At 41.6% G+C, this 15,789-nt stretch overlaps 1 protein-coding gene across 1 annotated transcript; it reads left to right on the forward strand.

Moving 5' to 3' along the window:
• Positions 1-1,668: 1,668 nt before the first annotated feature.
• On the forward strand, positions 1,669-5,366 carry neurod6b (neuronal differentiation 6b). Its single transcript, XM_020106047.2, has 2 exons — positions 1,669-1,794; positions 2,092-5,366. The coding sequence occupies exon 2, from the start codon at positions 2,097-2,099 to the stop codon at positions 3,099-3,101; it is 1,005 nt and encodes a 334-aa protein (XP_019961606.1). The 5' UTR covers positions 1,669-1,794; positions 2,092-2,096; the 3' UTR covers positions 3,102-5,366.
• The last annotated feature ends 10,423 nt before the right edge of the window (positions 5,367-15,789 follow it).

Genomic DNA, 15,789 nt, shown 5'->3' on the forward strand with positions numbered 1-15,789 from the left:
GTGTGTGTGTGCACTTGTGTGTGCGTTCCACATAACTGAGGAGGGCATATACCCATATCGAGTGCCAGCTGTGCCCCAGTGTGGATTTGGCAGCGTGCCACTGGGCCTTTTCCACGGGGTGTACTTAATATCTACGGTCCTGAGGTACCAACACTGTGCACACGCCCCTCTGGTATGCCCATCCTCTGCATGCAAAACGCCTGGTGGAATTTCTTCGTCTATTGTATGTGGTGCTGAGACGATCAGTCGATCGATCGATGAGAAAATCAATCAGTGAGTTTAAGATAATAGACGTGAGTGATACAAATGTCAGATTTCAATGATTCACTGGTTTTTCTCTGTTTGTTATTTCATTGTAAACTCAGTGAGACTGTTTCTAAAATAAACAGAACATATTCTTTGCACCTTCCCTTCAGATCAACTCATAGAAAGGTTTTTCAGGATGTGGTCATCAGGGGCCATTTGTATGTGTGTGCTGCTCAAATCTCTTCAAAATCATGAAACTGTTTGGCCATACAATGCTGTTTAAGGTTCAGGGAAAGATGCTGGTTTGTGTTAAGATAAGATTTTAGTCAATATAATCATTAGGTGCTGCTATAGATATCCTTTGTCACTTGCACATTTGCTAATCTCATTAAAGGACCTTTGCTGATAGTTTCATTTTTTGTGCATGATGGTCTAATACATGTGGGAAAGTATTGAAGTCATGATCCCTCACTTCAACTAACTGGTAAATGACTGAGGGATGTGCATGAAAATAAATATTACATTTGACTCCAAAAAAAAGAACATTATTGTGACATCACCTCTGATGTTGAGCTTTTAGAAAGAGTCCCCATGTTTGCAGGACTTAAACAGAACATGAAGAGAACTGGATTTCTTCATGATTGAAATCCTCTATAGTCCTGACATGGCTTTTTATTCCCCTTATTTGCGGCTCCTCATTTATAATTGGTTTAATTTAATGTAATCGAATCAGGGAAGGTCTGAGTGTATTCAACATACGCATCCTTTACATTGCTGTATGTGCATGAGACATTTTAGAGTTCAAATTATTAAGACAGATAATAGAACCATCTATAAACATGCACCAAACCAATCAGACATCACCTCTTCAATCACTTAAAACCTTCTCTTTTCTTCTGTTTTCCATTGGATTTTAAATGTTCCATCAGATTATTTATCCAAATCTTTTGAGCTTCACTGTATTTTTTTTAGAATCTTATTTAATTTGCTTATTTATCATCTTGTTTTCCACTTCACTCGGGCTCATTCACCTGTTGAGAGGTGCCTGGAAGAAAAAACAACAACTCTCCTCCTGCGCAAACCTCCATTTTTTTCCCGGATAAAAAAGACATGAATTCATCTGTTCTCACATGCAGGGAGAAGAGGCTGAATATTCGTTGTTATCCCTCTCCGGTCTGTGTTTCTGACGGTAAACGCGGGCCTCCCGGTGCCCATTACCGGAGCTGCCAGATGATCGGTAGCGGAATGGAGGTCCCGCGGGAGGCTGAGCACGTGGTCTCGGCTGCCACAAGACGTCAGCGGCAGATGGCACGGGTACCCGCTGCTGGCATGAGTGTCATTCCTCAAAGAGAGAGAGAGAGAGAGGGAGGGAGGGAGAGAGAGAGGGAGGGAGAGAGAGAGAGAGAGAGAGAGAGAGAGAGAGAGAGAGAAAGGGGTTGGGTGCGTATGTTTAAGCTTTTCCTCTAATTTGTGGTTTGCACGAGAAGAAGCTGCAGCTCAGATTCACTGGAGATATTTGGGATCATGCAGGGCGCACGCTGACCAGAGGTGAGAACACATCATGTTGTTTCAATGCTTCTGTGTATTTTATTCAGAGTTAAACACCCTTCAAATGTTTGGATGATTCTATTCTGCACTTTGGTTGAAACAAACCCGTGGTGGCATCACAGAATGGTTGGAAAGTGCAGAGACAGTGAAGTTGAGCGTCTTTAAACTGATGTGACATTGGCCTTGGTTTGTTCCTCTTCCTCTCACAAGGTAATAAACTGACAACCTTCAGAAGACAAGGGTGTGTGCTCTGTGTTTAAACTTGTTCTTTTTTTTTTTTTGCTCTGATCTCTGTAGGAAATATGTTGACACTGCCATTCGAGGAACCTCACTTGATGTGCGAGCCGCGGTTCGGTGCCAATTATCCCCGAGAAAGCTTACCTGAGCGCCTGGAGCAGGAGCGCCAGCACAACCTGGAAAGGTCCAACTCAGCAATGAGGGAGGCCGAGGACGACCTCTCCGACCGAGAGGAGGACGAGAGGGAGGACGACCAGGACGAGGACGGGCTCCCTAAAAAGCGAGGCCCCCGGAAAAAGAAGGCCGGCAAAGAGCAGGTGGACAGGGTCAAACACCGGCGCCATGAAGCCAACGCCCGAGAGCGCAGCAGGATGCACGGCTTGAACGACGCGCTGGAGAGCCTGCGTAAAGTTGTGCCGTGCTACTCCAAAACTCAGAAACTGTCCAAGATCGAGACGCTGAGACTGGCTAAAAATTACATCTGGGCCTTGTCAGAGACTCTGAGCGCAGGGAAGAGACCGGACCTCCTCGCCTTCGTACAGACTTTGTGCAAAGGATTATCTCAGCCCACGACCAACTTGGTGGCCGGTTGTTTGCAGCTGAACGCGAGGAACTTCCTCACAGACCACAACGGAGAGGTCATGTTCTCCGGCAGGTCGCCCTACGACGCGATGTACTCGTACCCCGGCTCAGACGTGAACACGCCCCCGGGCCACAGCGGCGGTAACTTGGACAGCAGCGCCAAAACGTTCCGGCACTACAGCTACAGCGGCGCGTACGAGCACTACTACGAGAACCCGTCCCCGGAGAGCGGGAGCCCGCATTTCGACGGCCAGCTGAGCCCCCCGATGAACTTTAACGGGATTTTCTCCATGAAACACGAGGAGCCGCCAGACTACAGCAAAAACGGCCACTTCGGCGTGCGCTACTGCGGTGGGCCAGGGCGCACGGCTCTTGCGCACAACTCCATGTACCGCGTCTCCCCAGAGGCCCGTTTTCCCTACGATCTGCACGTCCGCAGCCAGTCCTTCCAAGCACAAGGGGAAGTTAATGGCTCTTTCCACAATTAATCAATCAGCTGGACAAAGTTCAAGTTTCAGAAGCGATGCAATTTCCCCCGCGCAGATGTCGAGAGTGGAACCAAATGGACTCCTGGTGCACTGCAAAAAAATCCCCATTTTAACGAGTCATTTTCATTTAGATGTTCAGTCTTATTTAAATAAAAGAAAACGTGGTAAAATCGAGCAAATTAGATGCGATGATGCCACTTGTTCTCAATTCTTGTGCAACTAAATGTGTGTCGATGCGAGGCAGAGAAAAGACACACCACAGGAATTCGAAGCAAAAGCAGTAAAATGATCTGAATGTGAGGGAAGTTCCTCTGATTCGATTTAAAAATAAAAAAGATTCAATGTCAAAGTGCCACATATTTGATTTAAACGAAAATCTACAACAACTCAAATGGAGAATCATTTGTTGAAGATGCAGGTTAACAGCCACAGTGAATTCATTTATTATAATTGTTTGTTTATGGCAGACCTGCAGATATTGACATGTTTAACTTATATTAAATAAAATTACTAATTCGAGTCAAATAAAAAAAACAGTAAATACAACAACCGGAGAGGAAGAATCCAGAGGTTTCACTTCACCGCTGAAGTTTTCTGAGACATGATTGGACTTTAGAGATTCACTCTGTTAGCAATAAAGGTCAATTGAGCTATGCAAGGCAGCTAAATGCAATCTTTGCTTGTAAAAAAATGATTTATGTCTATTTCCTCAAGGCGTTTCTCATCATCTAATATCTAATTAAAACGATGACAATTACACGACATTAATTATGAGGAGAAAAGGAGACGTGCATGTGTTCAGGAGACCTGGATGATGTCATGTGATGAATTGAAGTTGTGAGGGGGGGAAAAGGTAAAAAATATTAAATGCATTTGTATTTGGAGTAAATAGTGTGGTGACGAGGTGAATATGAAATTATTATTATTGTATTTATTTATTTATTTAAGCTTATTTATAACAAGTCCGTCAATTTGAATGTGGATAATATATTATAACAAAAAAAAGATATTGTAAAATTCAACAGTGTGACCTTTAATGTGGATTTCCCATAACATTGAAAGTTTGTTTATGTTTCATTGTATATTTCACTGCAGCTGAAAGTCGAGCATTGGAAGTGAAAAGATTTTATTTTATTATTAGTATTATTATAATTTGTGCGTGAGGTGAACACCATGTTTCAAAAACTATTTGAATCCGATCAACATGCCTTAAAAAAAAAGGAGATGACGACCACTGACCAATATGCAACGAAGTTTTTGGGATAGTTTGATGTGAACTTTTTACACTGAGGAGCGACTGTGATGCACTTCATGTCTTTCTGCACAATGTTGGTGACTGTACTCACATAAACCCTGTTGATTTTGTAACTTTACCCGTATGACGAATGATTTCTGATTTATTTCATATCTCACACACACACACACACACAGACGCACACACTCCTGTGGAAACTCGTTATGGATCGAAATACTCGTGAAGTAATGTGTTTATTGTTTTTTGTGAATGTGCTTTTGTCGCAATAAAATGAAGAGGCTGCTTCTCAGCTTTCTGTGGAAATGATCGACTGCAATTTAAAAAAAGAAATAAATTGTTTAAAAAAAATAAATCAAGGTAAAATTCCGCGAGCATAATCTCATTTATCTTTATTTATCCATCTATCAGAAATACATCGTGAGACCTGTATAGGAAACAGACACGAAGAGAAATGAGATGCATGCAGAGAAAACGATGTCATGAATAATATCATAAAATGTTGAGGTGTCAATTCATAGAAAGACATTTTAATCACATATAATTAACCAAAATAATCAAACCTAATTATTTTCTATAGACACAATGTCTAAACTTCACCTCAACTTGTTTTTTTTATTTATTCAAACAGATGATATTAAATTATAAACCTGTATGAAAAAATGTGGTGCGCTCCTGCAGAAATTCTGTAAATGTAAAAGAGAATAGTGGGTAAACATGTGATTAGATTTCGGATGATCAGGTGGATGATTTGTGTGAGATGCCCACGAGGTGTTGGATGTGATCCAGAGAGCTCAGACAGTTGATCCCAGTCCTCACAGTTCCAGAGAGAAGAGCTGCTCCCTGGAGATCTCTCTGTTAGTTGGAGGGAGAAACCATCACTGGCTCCAAACACTGGAGTCACTTTGTTTCCTCAGTATTTTCAGACACTGACTGTGAGGAGAATGAGATTAAATGAAGGGGAAAATCACTTCTCTCTCTTTTTTTGATTTGTGTAATGTTTGTGAGAGACAAATTCAGAGAAGCAGAATGTTTAATAATTTAATATATTAAAGTGTAAACTCAATCAATCAAGAGATTAAGTTAATGTGTGGAATAGGTAGTTTATTTGTGTGTTATTATTTTATTATTGATCAGGTGCTGAAGGAGATGCTCACACACACACACACACACACACACACACACACACACACACCATACTATGACCAGATTAACTTCACTTTAATCCAAGTAGCTGAATCTCCAAATCATCCTTTTATTTCTACACTGGAGCAAATGTCTCCATGTCAATCAAACTGATTCCAGACAGAAACGTGCAGCCCCCTGTGACATGTGAAGAGATGCAGCCCCTCACTCATCTTCTCCAGATCTGGAAGTGAGAACATTCTCCTGTCTGTGAAAAGACGCTGACAACCTGTTTGTAATTTCATGAGGTTTAACAGGGGGCCTGGCCAGTGTGTCATTAGTTTAGGAAAAGCAGCTTCACCTTTACAACAATAACTAATGTGCTGATCACATTACACCTGACACCTCAGGAAACCTAATATCTCCACCAGGGCAACAATTTATCCTCATGTCTTTGCTGCAGCTGCACCCAGAGCAAACTCGTTTACTCAGCACCAGACAATTTTAAATATTGATTAATATTGTTTTGCCAGCTAATGAGCAAAACACAGATTTAGAGCTGTAAATCATCATTATCAAATCCTCTCTTTAATTAACTGAACACAAAAAGTCATTTCAGGGCTGTGACACTATGATGTTGGATTATCATCATCATATCTGTTCCATTGTGTTTACAGAGGAAAATGAAATGAGGATCAAATCTTCAAGTTGAATTTGTTGCATCAAAAAAGTGTCAGAAAGAAGAAAGTCAGAGTTTTCCTGGTTGAAGCTTCTCTAAGGAAACATGGATCAGGTTTTATTCTGCGGAGATCAAACAAACCAGAAAACAGCAAATTGCACAACATCTCTTTTCTTTTTTTTAAAATTTTAATTCGTCCATCTACACAACTGCTAATGATTCCAGACTCTGCTGGGACTTGTCTGCTGTTGATTTAGATCAGGAAATAAATGTTGCTTCTGGTGATTTGTGTTTCCGGCAATCAAGACGAGGAATATTCAGCTGATCCGGGAAAAACCAGCCCATTCCCTCACTCAACCCTCTCTCCCTCGTTCCAATCGTAAAAACCAGGGGACCAGGTTGCTGGGGGTCCCTCTGGGGCTTTAAAGCACCTCTTTAGCCCCCCCACCCCTCACTCCGCCACCCCCTATTTGTCCCATTCACAAGAGATTCTCACCTTGTCAGTCTCGCTGCCTCTCCCTCCTCGCTGTGAATATATGAGCGCACATGTGTGTTTTTGAGGGGTTCAGATCCCTCTTGGGGCCTCGCGTGTTGGAGGAGGAGGAGGAGGAGGAGGAGGAGGCGAGGATGGAGAGAGGGGGTGGTTTCACACCCACGGGGTCCACGAGGCGGCATGCGACAGTTTAGCACGAGGTCAAACGTGTACACGCACCCCTACATTCATGCAGCTCATTAAAGGGATAGTTCACCCCAAAATGAAAATTCACTCATTATCTACTCACCACTGTGCTGATGGAGGGGTGAAGTGTTTGAGGCCACAAAACACTTTTTGGAGTTTTAGGGCCAAACAGCATTGCAGCCAAATCCAATTCAGATTGAAGTTAACGGCCACCGCATGTAAAAAAACCAAAAAAACAACAACATTAAATGCCTCGTACTGCTCCTGGTGTCATCCAAGTGTCTGTGAGCTCTGACATAAAAATTTAAGTTGAAACAGCATCATTTACACCATGTTTCAGTCCTTTGTTATCCTTCTCTGGAGCCGCATTCGCACATAGATCACAGCGGACATTTAGACTAAAAACACGGGAATGATGCCGTTTCAAGTTGAATTTGAATGTCGGGGCTTGCAGACACTTGGACGACACCACAGAAGCAGTTTGGAGTGATTTTCTCTTTCCCACAGTTTTTATCGGTTGTTTTTTTTACGCTTGAAGAAGTGGTTGCCATTTACTTACAACATTTTGCACAATCCATCCTCTCATAGCATTTTTATATTTAACTTTGGTTTCCTTTCATATATTTTTTTATATTTATACTTGCACAAATCCACCACAGCAAATTCATTATATGTGTAAACCCACTTGGCAATAAAACCCAATTCTTATTACTTTCATTGTATTGTATTTGGCTGCAACACTGTTTACCCCTGAAACTCCAAAAGTGTTTTGTGGTCTCAAACACTTCACTGCACCACTTCATCGACATAGTGGTGAGTAGGTAATGAGTGAATTTTAATTTTTAGGTGAACTATCCATTTAAACTGGGTGGAGAGAGAGAGAGAGAGAGGGAGGGAGCATATGGCCCAGCACTGTGTGGGAGGTGAAGGACAGGAGTGGAGGATACGTATCGTATAGAGGTGCATTCACAATCTGAGATGTGGTGTCACCGTTACTGCAAAACAAACACTGTGTTTCTGTGGGGAAAGTTTCACAGGCGCAGTAATCAGCTCACAAGTTGACGGAAAGTTTTGCGCAGTCACCAAACGCAGCGCAGTTGTATTTCTATGTATTTTACTTTGTGATATATTATGATAATTTATTGTAATCAGGAGCCTCTTTTCTCTGCGATGTCTGAAAGAAAGAGCACCAGTCAAGAAAAAAAATGAAAATAATGTTCCCCCACCATGCACGTCTGCAAGCCTCCTCAAATTTCGTGCCATTCCCAAGCCCCAGATGGTGTGGGATGGGAAACGTTCCCCCATTAAATTCCTAATAATCATTTCTCCTGCGGAATCGGGGGTGGTGGGTGGTGGAGGAGGGTGGGGGGTGCGAGAGTGTGTGTGTGTGTGTGTGTGTGTGTGTGTGTGTGTGTGTGTGTGTGTGTGTGGCTGGGAAGTGAGGATTGGGTTGGTGGGTGAGGGGAGTAGAGGGATTTGGTGTTTTAATTAGACAGATTTAAGGAGCTGAACCCCCCCCCCCCCCCCCCCCCCTCCTCAAAGTGTGTGTGTGTGTGTATGTGTGTGTGTGTGTGTGTGTGTGTCAGTGCAGAAACTCTGCATCATTTGTACTTGTGTTTCTCTGGGTGCACGTGTGAAAAAAATTACACATATGAGTAGAGACGTGCATGTGTGTGTGTGTGTGTGTGTGTGTGTGTGTGTGTGTGTGTGTGAGTGTGCTGCGGGTCATGGCAGGGCTGATGCTGCAGTGGAGGAGGCCTGACACTCACAGTACTATGGGCCAGGATCTCATTAACGTGTCAGATTGGTGGATCAGTCTCTCTGGCAGCCGGCCCAGCCTCTCACAGGAAGTACTTTCTCTCTATCTGTGAACTTGGCACTGAAAGGTTAGTCTGGGGTGGGAGGGAGGGAGGGAGGGATGGATGTGGGGGATATATTGGCCTGGAGGAGACGAAGGCATTAATTATAATATTTGGTCAGATTGGATAAATATTGGGTGAGGGATCGCGGTTTAAGAGCTACTTTTATCAGTCGGATAAAGTGGCGATTAATGAGTTCGGAATAGTGGCGCTGCTGATTTCCATGGAGGGATGGAGGCACGTCAACTCCTGCAGTTGCACTATTTTGGAGGTGGAGATATGCTAAGTATGTGACAGGAGCATCTGTCACTACATCACCTTTGTGCTCTGTGCTCTTTGTCTGTAGAGCTGCTCCGACTGGTGTATGCATATGTGCGTGTGTGTGTGTGTGTGTGTGTGTGTGTGTGTGTGTGGCTACATCATGAGACAGTATAGGGTGGGTTCTGGAGCAGGTGGGAAGCATAAAGGGGTGTGATCCTCTGACACCCCAGCAACACCCTATTTCAGGGCAGACTGTGCTACTGGGTAAGGTGGTTTCAAATCCCTCGACTGTGAATGTGAGCATCTGGTCGTCATGACTCTAGTGTGGCACGTGAGGGACAGACAGACAGACAGACAGACAGACCCACAGACAGACAGGTTTAATTCATGCATCATATCTGTGAGCACTTCTTCGTCCACAACTGTACGATCATTGAATGAAGGGTTATTATTATTCTATTTCTGTATTCTAGAAACATGCTCACTTTATGCACAGATGAAGAAACACTTTCAAGTAATCCAGGGATGCCTCATGTATGGATCTGTGGACAAAAGGGATGAAATTATACTTTTGATGAATGTATGATTATTACATCGTCATCATGGACATGTGCAAAATTAGCAGGACACCCAGAAGAGAAGAACAGTCCCCAGAAACTCAATCAAGCTTCACCAAGAGGCACATTTATAGATATCAGTTCTCTAAATGTGCTTTTGACACTGTGCTATTTTAAAATGAAGATCCATTAATTATTCTCTAATTATTCTCTAATTCTTCTTAATAGTGAAAATGTAAATAAAGTAAAATAAATAAAAACTTTATTTGGTGATAAAGAATGTGATAAAAATATTCCTGGAGCTGTCCTCATAGATAGATAGATAGATAGACAGACAACCTAACAGATAGATAGATAGATAGATAGATTGGAAGATAGATAGATTGGAAGATAGATAGATAGATAGATAGATAGATAGATAGATAGATAGATAGATAGATAGATAGATAGATAGATAGATAGATAGATAGATAGATAGATTGGAAGATAGATAGATAGATAGATAGATAGATAGATAGACAGACAACCTAACAGATAGATAGATAGATTGGAAGATAGATAGATAGATAGATAGATTGGAAGATAGATAGATAGATCGATAGATATATAGATAGATAGATAGATAGATTGGAACATAGATAGATAGATTGATAGATCGATAGATCGATAGATAGATAGATCGATAGATAGATAGATAGATAGATTAGAAGATAGATAGATAGATAGATACATAGATAGATAGATAGATAGATAGATAGATAGATAGATAGATAGATAGATAGATAGATAGATAGATAGATAGGAAGATAGATAGATAGATCGATAGATAGATAGATCGATAGATAGATAGATATGTAGATAGATAGATAGGAAGATAGATAGATAGATAGATAGATCGATAGATAGATAGATAGACAGACAGACAGACAGATAGATAGACAGACAGACAGACAGATAGCTAGATAGATAGACTGGAAGATAGATAGGTAGATTGGAAGATAGATAGATAGATACATAGAGAGATAGATACATAGATAAATAAATAGATAGATCGATAGATAGATAGATAGATAGATAGATAGATAGATAGATAGATAGATAGATAGATAGATAGATAGATAGATAGATAGATAGATAGATAGATAGATAGATAGATAGATAAGTAGATAGATAGATCGATAGATAGATAGATAGATAGATAGATTGGAGGATAGATAAGTAGATAGATAGATCACTACCTTCCTGTGGCCCCACAGAGACTAATGTTAGACCACCATCACCCACATTCCCATTTGCAAATGAGAAATCACCAACATTAAACATGTAAGAACAAGTAGGAACTTTCTCGGCTCATCTAGACTAATTATATAGCGCTTTGTGAGGAGTCATTAGGTACATAATTAACTATCTATTAGTATGGAGAAAGAATCCATTCATAATATCTATACTTAAAGGTCTCACTGCTCTTTCTTAACTTGTTTCATAATCACTCCTCCTTATGATTAATAAGAATCTTGATCGACCATCAAATATCACTTGTGCAGATCAATTCAGATGAGGTAATGACGACCACGGCACTGTTCGCTGTATGCAACGCATGCAACATTTAATACGAAGCTCATCTGGAGCTTCTCTCTCCTCCTCGTGGACAAACTGTTTGGAAAATAGAATTTGGTACACAAGCATCAGCTGGCAAACACCATCAACACACAACAATGTAAATCTGCAAAATCCAATTAAAATGTTTCTACGAAATACTCCTAAGCAGTCGTGAGACCTAGAAGTTGACAATGGAGGATTATTTGTGCAGGTTACGGACCTAAGAAATGTCCAGAGCTGGCAGAGACTCGTCTTGTCGATGTATGATCCGTGTACTGTGGAATATCTTTGCGTTTCTTTTTAGTATTCTAGTCCATTCTGCGCCATCACCAATCTGGCCCATACTGCCTTTCAAGCATTTCCTGTGGGACTCATACTGTGTTCACAAGGCCTCTCTCTCTCTCTATGTCCCTCTCTCTCTCTTTCTAACACACACACACACACACAAATGCACACACTGTGGTGACTGCAGAGGGAAGTGAGCTGTCTGCGGAGGGTTGGATTCTTGGTGCCGGTCCAAAAATGTGTCACTCGGGACACGCATGGCCTGCTGGAGGCAGGAATTCTGTCGCTAATGGGCCCCGCAGCCGTCGACACCACCTGGGGATATGGGAGACGGGATGGATGGATGGGGGAGGACTGAGGAGGGAGGGTGGGAGGGAGAGAAGAGGGAGTGCATGCAGCATAATGTGTTGGTTATAAACCGGGAGATATGTTGTGATATGGAAACTGATCCATCTATCTATCTATCTATCTATCTATCTATCTATCTATCTATCTATCTATCTATCTATCTATCTATCTATCTATCTATCTATCTATCTATCTATCTATCTATCTGCCTGTCTGTCTGTCTGTCTATCTGTCTATCTATCTGCAAAACAACAGTCTTGCTCAATAAACTGCACCAATCCATGTATAAATTTTAAAATCCAGTAATAAAAAGGAGAGTTTCCAAATTCAATTAGACATAAACCAAGTTGTCGGCATTCAATATGTTCTTTGAACTTGTGGAATGAATGTATTTAGAAGGAAAAGTCAACATTTTTCCCTGCCATGAAAGGCAGCTTATAAAAAATGTGAAGGCATAAACAGGCAGGGCAGGTGTTGACGATGCAAATGAAACGGATGACAGATGGTGAGCCTTGCGATTGCTCACTGTGCAGATAATGGATGGAGGTAATCAAATTCCTCTGAGGCTTTGGGACTTTCTTCAGAACTTTCCCATCAATTGCACCATCAAACGGTGGCGTCGTCAAATACGCCCCCCCCCCCCCCTCTATCTCAAAAGAAGAGATACAAAGAAGTGACAAGATTTTTATTTTCCAATAGACTTGGCCAAGTTCTGCAGCTGTAACGTGGAACATACAAGTGTCTGTTAATGTTTGTGGGAACAACAGACTCCACAGACAGAAAGACACAAGATGTACCTGGAAGGCATGATCCTCATCACTTCATGGCAAATCCAGGTGTTGTTTTATTTCCATACATGTCTGTGTGTGTGTGTGTGTGTGTATATGTGTCTGTGTGTGTGTGTCTGTGTGTGTGTGGTTTAGCCTGAGATCAGACGACAAGTTTTTATAATAATGTGCTGCAGCTATTATAAAAAAGCAACAATCCCATCAGCATGCCAACAAAACAAGTCTGCAGGGGAGAGTGTGCTGTTGTTGTTTTTTTTTCATCCCAGCAAACTCTCCTTTCATGCTCTGTGATGGAAGCTTTTAAAGATTTGTTCACTCGAGCTGCGTGAGTTGCTGCTTCTTCAAAAAGGGAGGATCATGAAAACAAGCATCTGATGTGTATTTTTCATATTTTGTCACTGGAGGGAAAAGGCTGCAGTCGTGTAAATTTTCCCCATCAGTGCGGTGACAGCTATTACATTTTCATACGGCCCAGTTTGAAGGTCAGTTTAATGGTCCATTTGTGTTGTGTATTCGTCTTGCTTCAGTGGAAGCTTCAAAACAAAGAGGGTCAGACAACACAATAAATGAGTTTTTTTTACGAGTAAAACATGTCGTTAAAAACGCAATAAGTCTCCCGATAAGTGAGGAATTTATTTTATCACACAACTTATTCTCCGAAGAATCTATCAAAGCATCTCGGGAGTAAATAAAGTGAGAAATTGGCTTCACTGTTATCGGTATGGAACACAAACACTGTTGCGTCAGACAAGACTTGAAAATGCCAGTTCTGAATTTGAAAAGCATTTTCCTGTCATAACACTCAAGAGCGACATATTATTGCAACAATTCTCTTTCACACTTCCAGCTATGATAACAGCTTCAAGTGCCACACATATGTTTGCATAAAAAGCGTAGGAGAACAGTATCACAGAGGCGAAAGGAAGAAACTATGCGGAATATCACAAGTTTGTATGTGTCAGGTGTTTTTTTTCTGTCATACATGTGATAATTGCTCCTGTAAAATCTCAGGACAGTGCACCATATTGCTTATGTTAAAGGTGCAAAAGCATTTGCTTTGCATTCCTTTTTTATGTTGGAAGGAAAATGTTGGTGGTGCAGCAGTTTTCTGACAGGTTGAGAAGTAACCTGCTCTTTCGAACAGTGTTGGGTGGCATCTAAATCGGTGGAAAACTCCATGACGAGAAGGAGAAGCATGTTGTTGGAGGAAATATCCTGCCCAAGCTTTTGTAAAATAAGTTTCCTCGTTGTTCCCTGCCTAACCGGATCAAGGTCACACACAGCCAAGTGAGTGTAATTTACTTTTCCAAACTCGTTTGGATAATCTCTCCCCCAGTTACCTCAGCTTGTGTGAAATTCCCAATTAACTATATCTCAGAAAAATCACAAAACAACGCCATGTGAAATTTTCTTAATGAATTCCTTTGTCTCTGAATGCACAGATGAGGCATGAGCAAGGCACATGTACGGTGAGCGTATTAGTTAGGCGAGCCCATGTGATGGTGCCCGTTCACGGCTGACGGAGTGTTGGTATCCTCGGGCATGGCTGCCAAGCTGCCAGTCTGTGCCGTCACACCTTGCTGCCTTTAAAGATTGCCCTGCAGAGACGGGGAGGGGGTACGGAGGGCCTCACGTTTTTAACAACGCACAGTCTGGCAACCCAGGAGGGTTTACGACTCAGGATTGGTGCCAAGAACTGCCCACCAGAGAGATGGGGGGAGGAGGGGTAGAGGTGCAAGGAGATATGGGTGTATGGCACACACGTACACTCATTTTATGTGAGTGTGTGTGTGTGTGTGTGTGTGTGTGTGTGTGTGTGTGTGTGTGTGTGTGTGAGGAGAGGCTGGGTCCAATATTGGGGTGTACATCCAACAAAACAGTATGTCAAATCAATTGATCAAACTTTCTCAGTGACATGTTAAGGGAGAGAGGATAGTGTGTGCATATATGATGTACCTCCAGCATCTCTCACACACACACACACACACACACACACTTTGCCTTTTCTCGGTAATCCACACAAATGGCAGTGGATGGCAGAATGTAAATGAGCTGGTTATTACACAGCAACGTTCATCAAGCTGAGCTGGAAAGACTTCAATGGCCCTGATGAATATGCATGCAAATTTGTTAATTAAGTTAATTATTCTGCTGAAAATTCATTTGTCTTCCCAAGGACATTTCTGCGATGATTTTAACATGTTTCTACCATTAGTCATGCACGGTGCAATTGAAAATCACTTCTGTTCACCTTTTGGAAAGTTGCGGCCGAAAGGGGGATAGAACACCTACAAATGAGGAGGAGGAGGGTCGACGCAGGTAGAGGACAACATATCAGGGGCGTGGAGTGTGGTCGGAGGTAGACGGCAGCTGGTGCAGCCTGAGGATAAGGGATGGGAAGCCAAAAAGCATGGTCTGGATATTAGCTCAGTGGGTAGAGCGTTAAAGAGTTAGTGCCAGGTCTGCAGGTCCAGCTCTCACTGGGACCATCACAGCTACAAATGTTTCAGTCATTGTAATGCAAAGCACTTTGGTCTTAAATGTACAGTATGTTGTGTTGTGTTATGTTATTTTATATTACGTTATGTTATGTTGTGTTGTGTTAGTTTATGTTATGTTGTGTTGTGTTATGCTATTTTGTATAAGGCTATATTTTGTGATGTTATTTTGTAATGTGTAATGTTATGATATCTTATATTATGTTATGATATATCATGTTATTATATTCTATGTTATGTTATCTTATTTTGTGTTATGCTGTAATTCTGTGATTATGCTGCTGTGTCATTTGTTAATTGAGCATCCGTCGCTGTTTTGTTTTGTGACTGTGTTTTTTCTTCCTGACAGCAGCAGGTAAGTAGAGCAGGTGATCCAGACATATAGAGACGTGATGGTGTGGGACATGCAGACACAGGTTTCAATTGTTCCATTCGTAAAATTTGTGTTGAAAAATTATTTCAGGCAAAGTAAGTGAACAAAAGAAAAGGATCAAATGCATTAAAGGCAGTTGGGGTCTTTTATATCTTCTTGTAAGACGACCAGGACGAACACGTCTGTGTCAATTCTTTCAATGATAAGTGCATCACTGTGTAATCAATGATGAGGCCCAGTAATAATAAAACACTGCATGATGCCAATACCCATGTCCCCTCTAGTGGAGGAATGTGGAAACGCTGCATATGTGAAAAATAGACCAAGATGCAGCATGAGAGATGGATTATCATTAAAGTCTATGAAATGATCATTTTTTTAAGAA

The sequence above is a fragment of the Paralichthys olivaceus genome, chromosome 16 (assembly GCF_024713975.1).
Source record: "Paralichthys olivaceus isolate ysfri-2021 chromosome 16, ASM2471397v2, whole genome shotgun sequence".
In the NCBI taxonomy this organism is placed as follows: Eukaryota; Metazoa; Chordata; class Actinopteri; order Pleuronectiformes; family Paralichthyidae; genus Paralichthys; species Paralichthys olivaceus.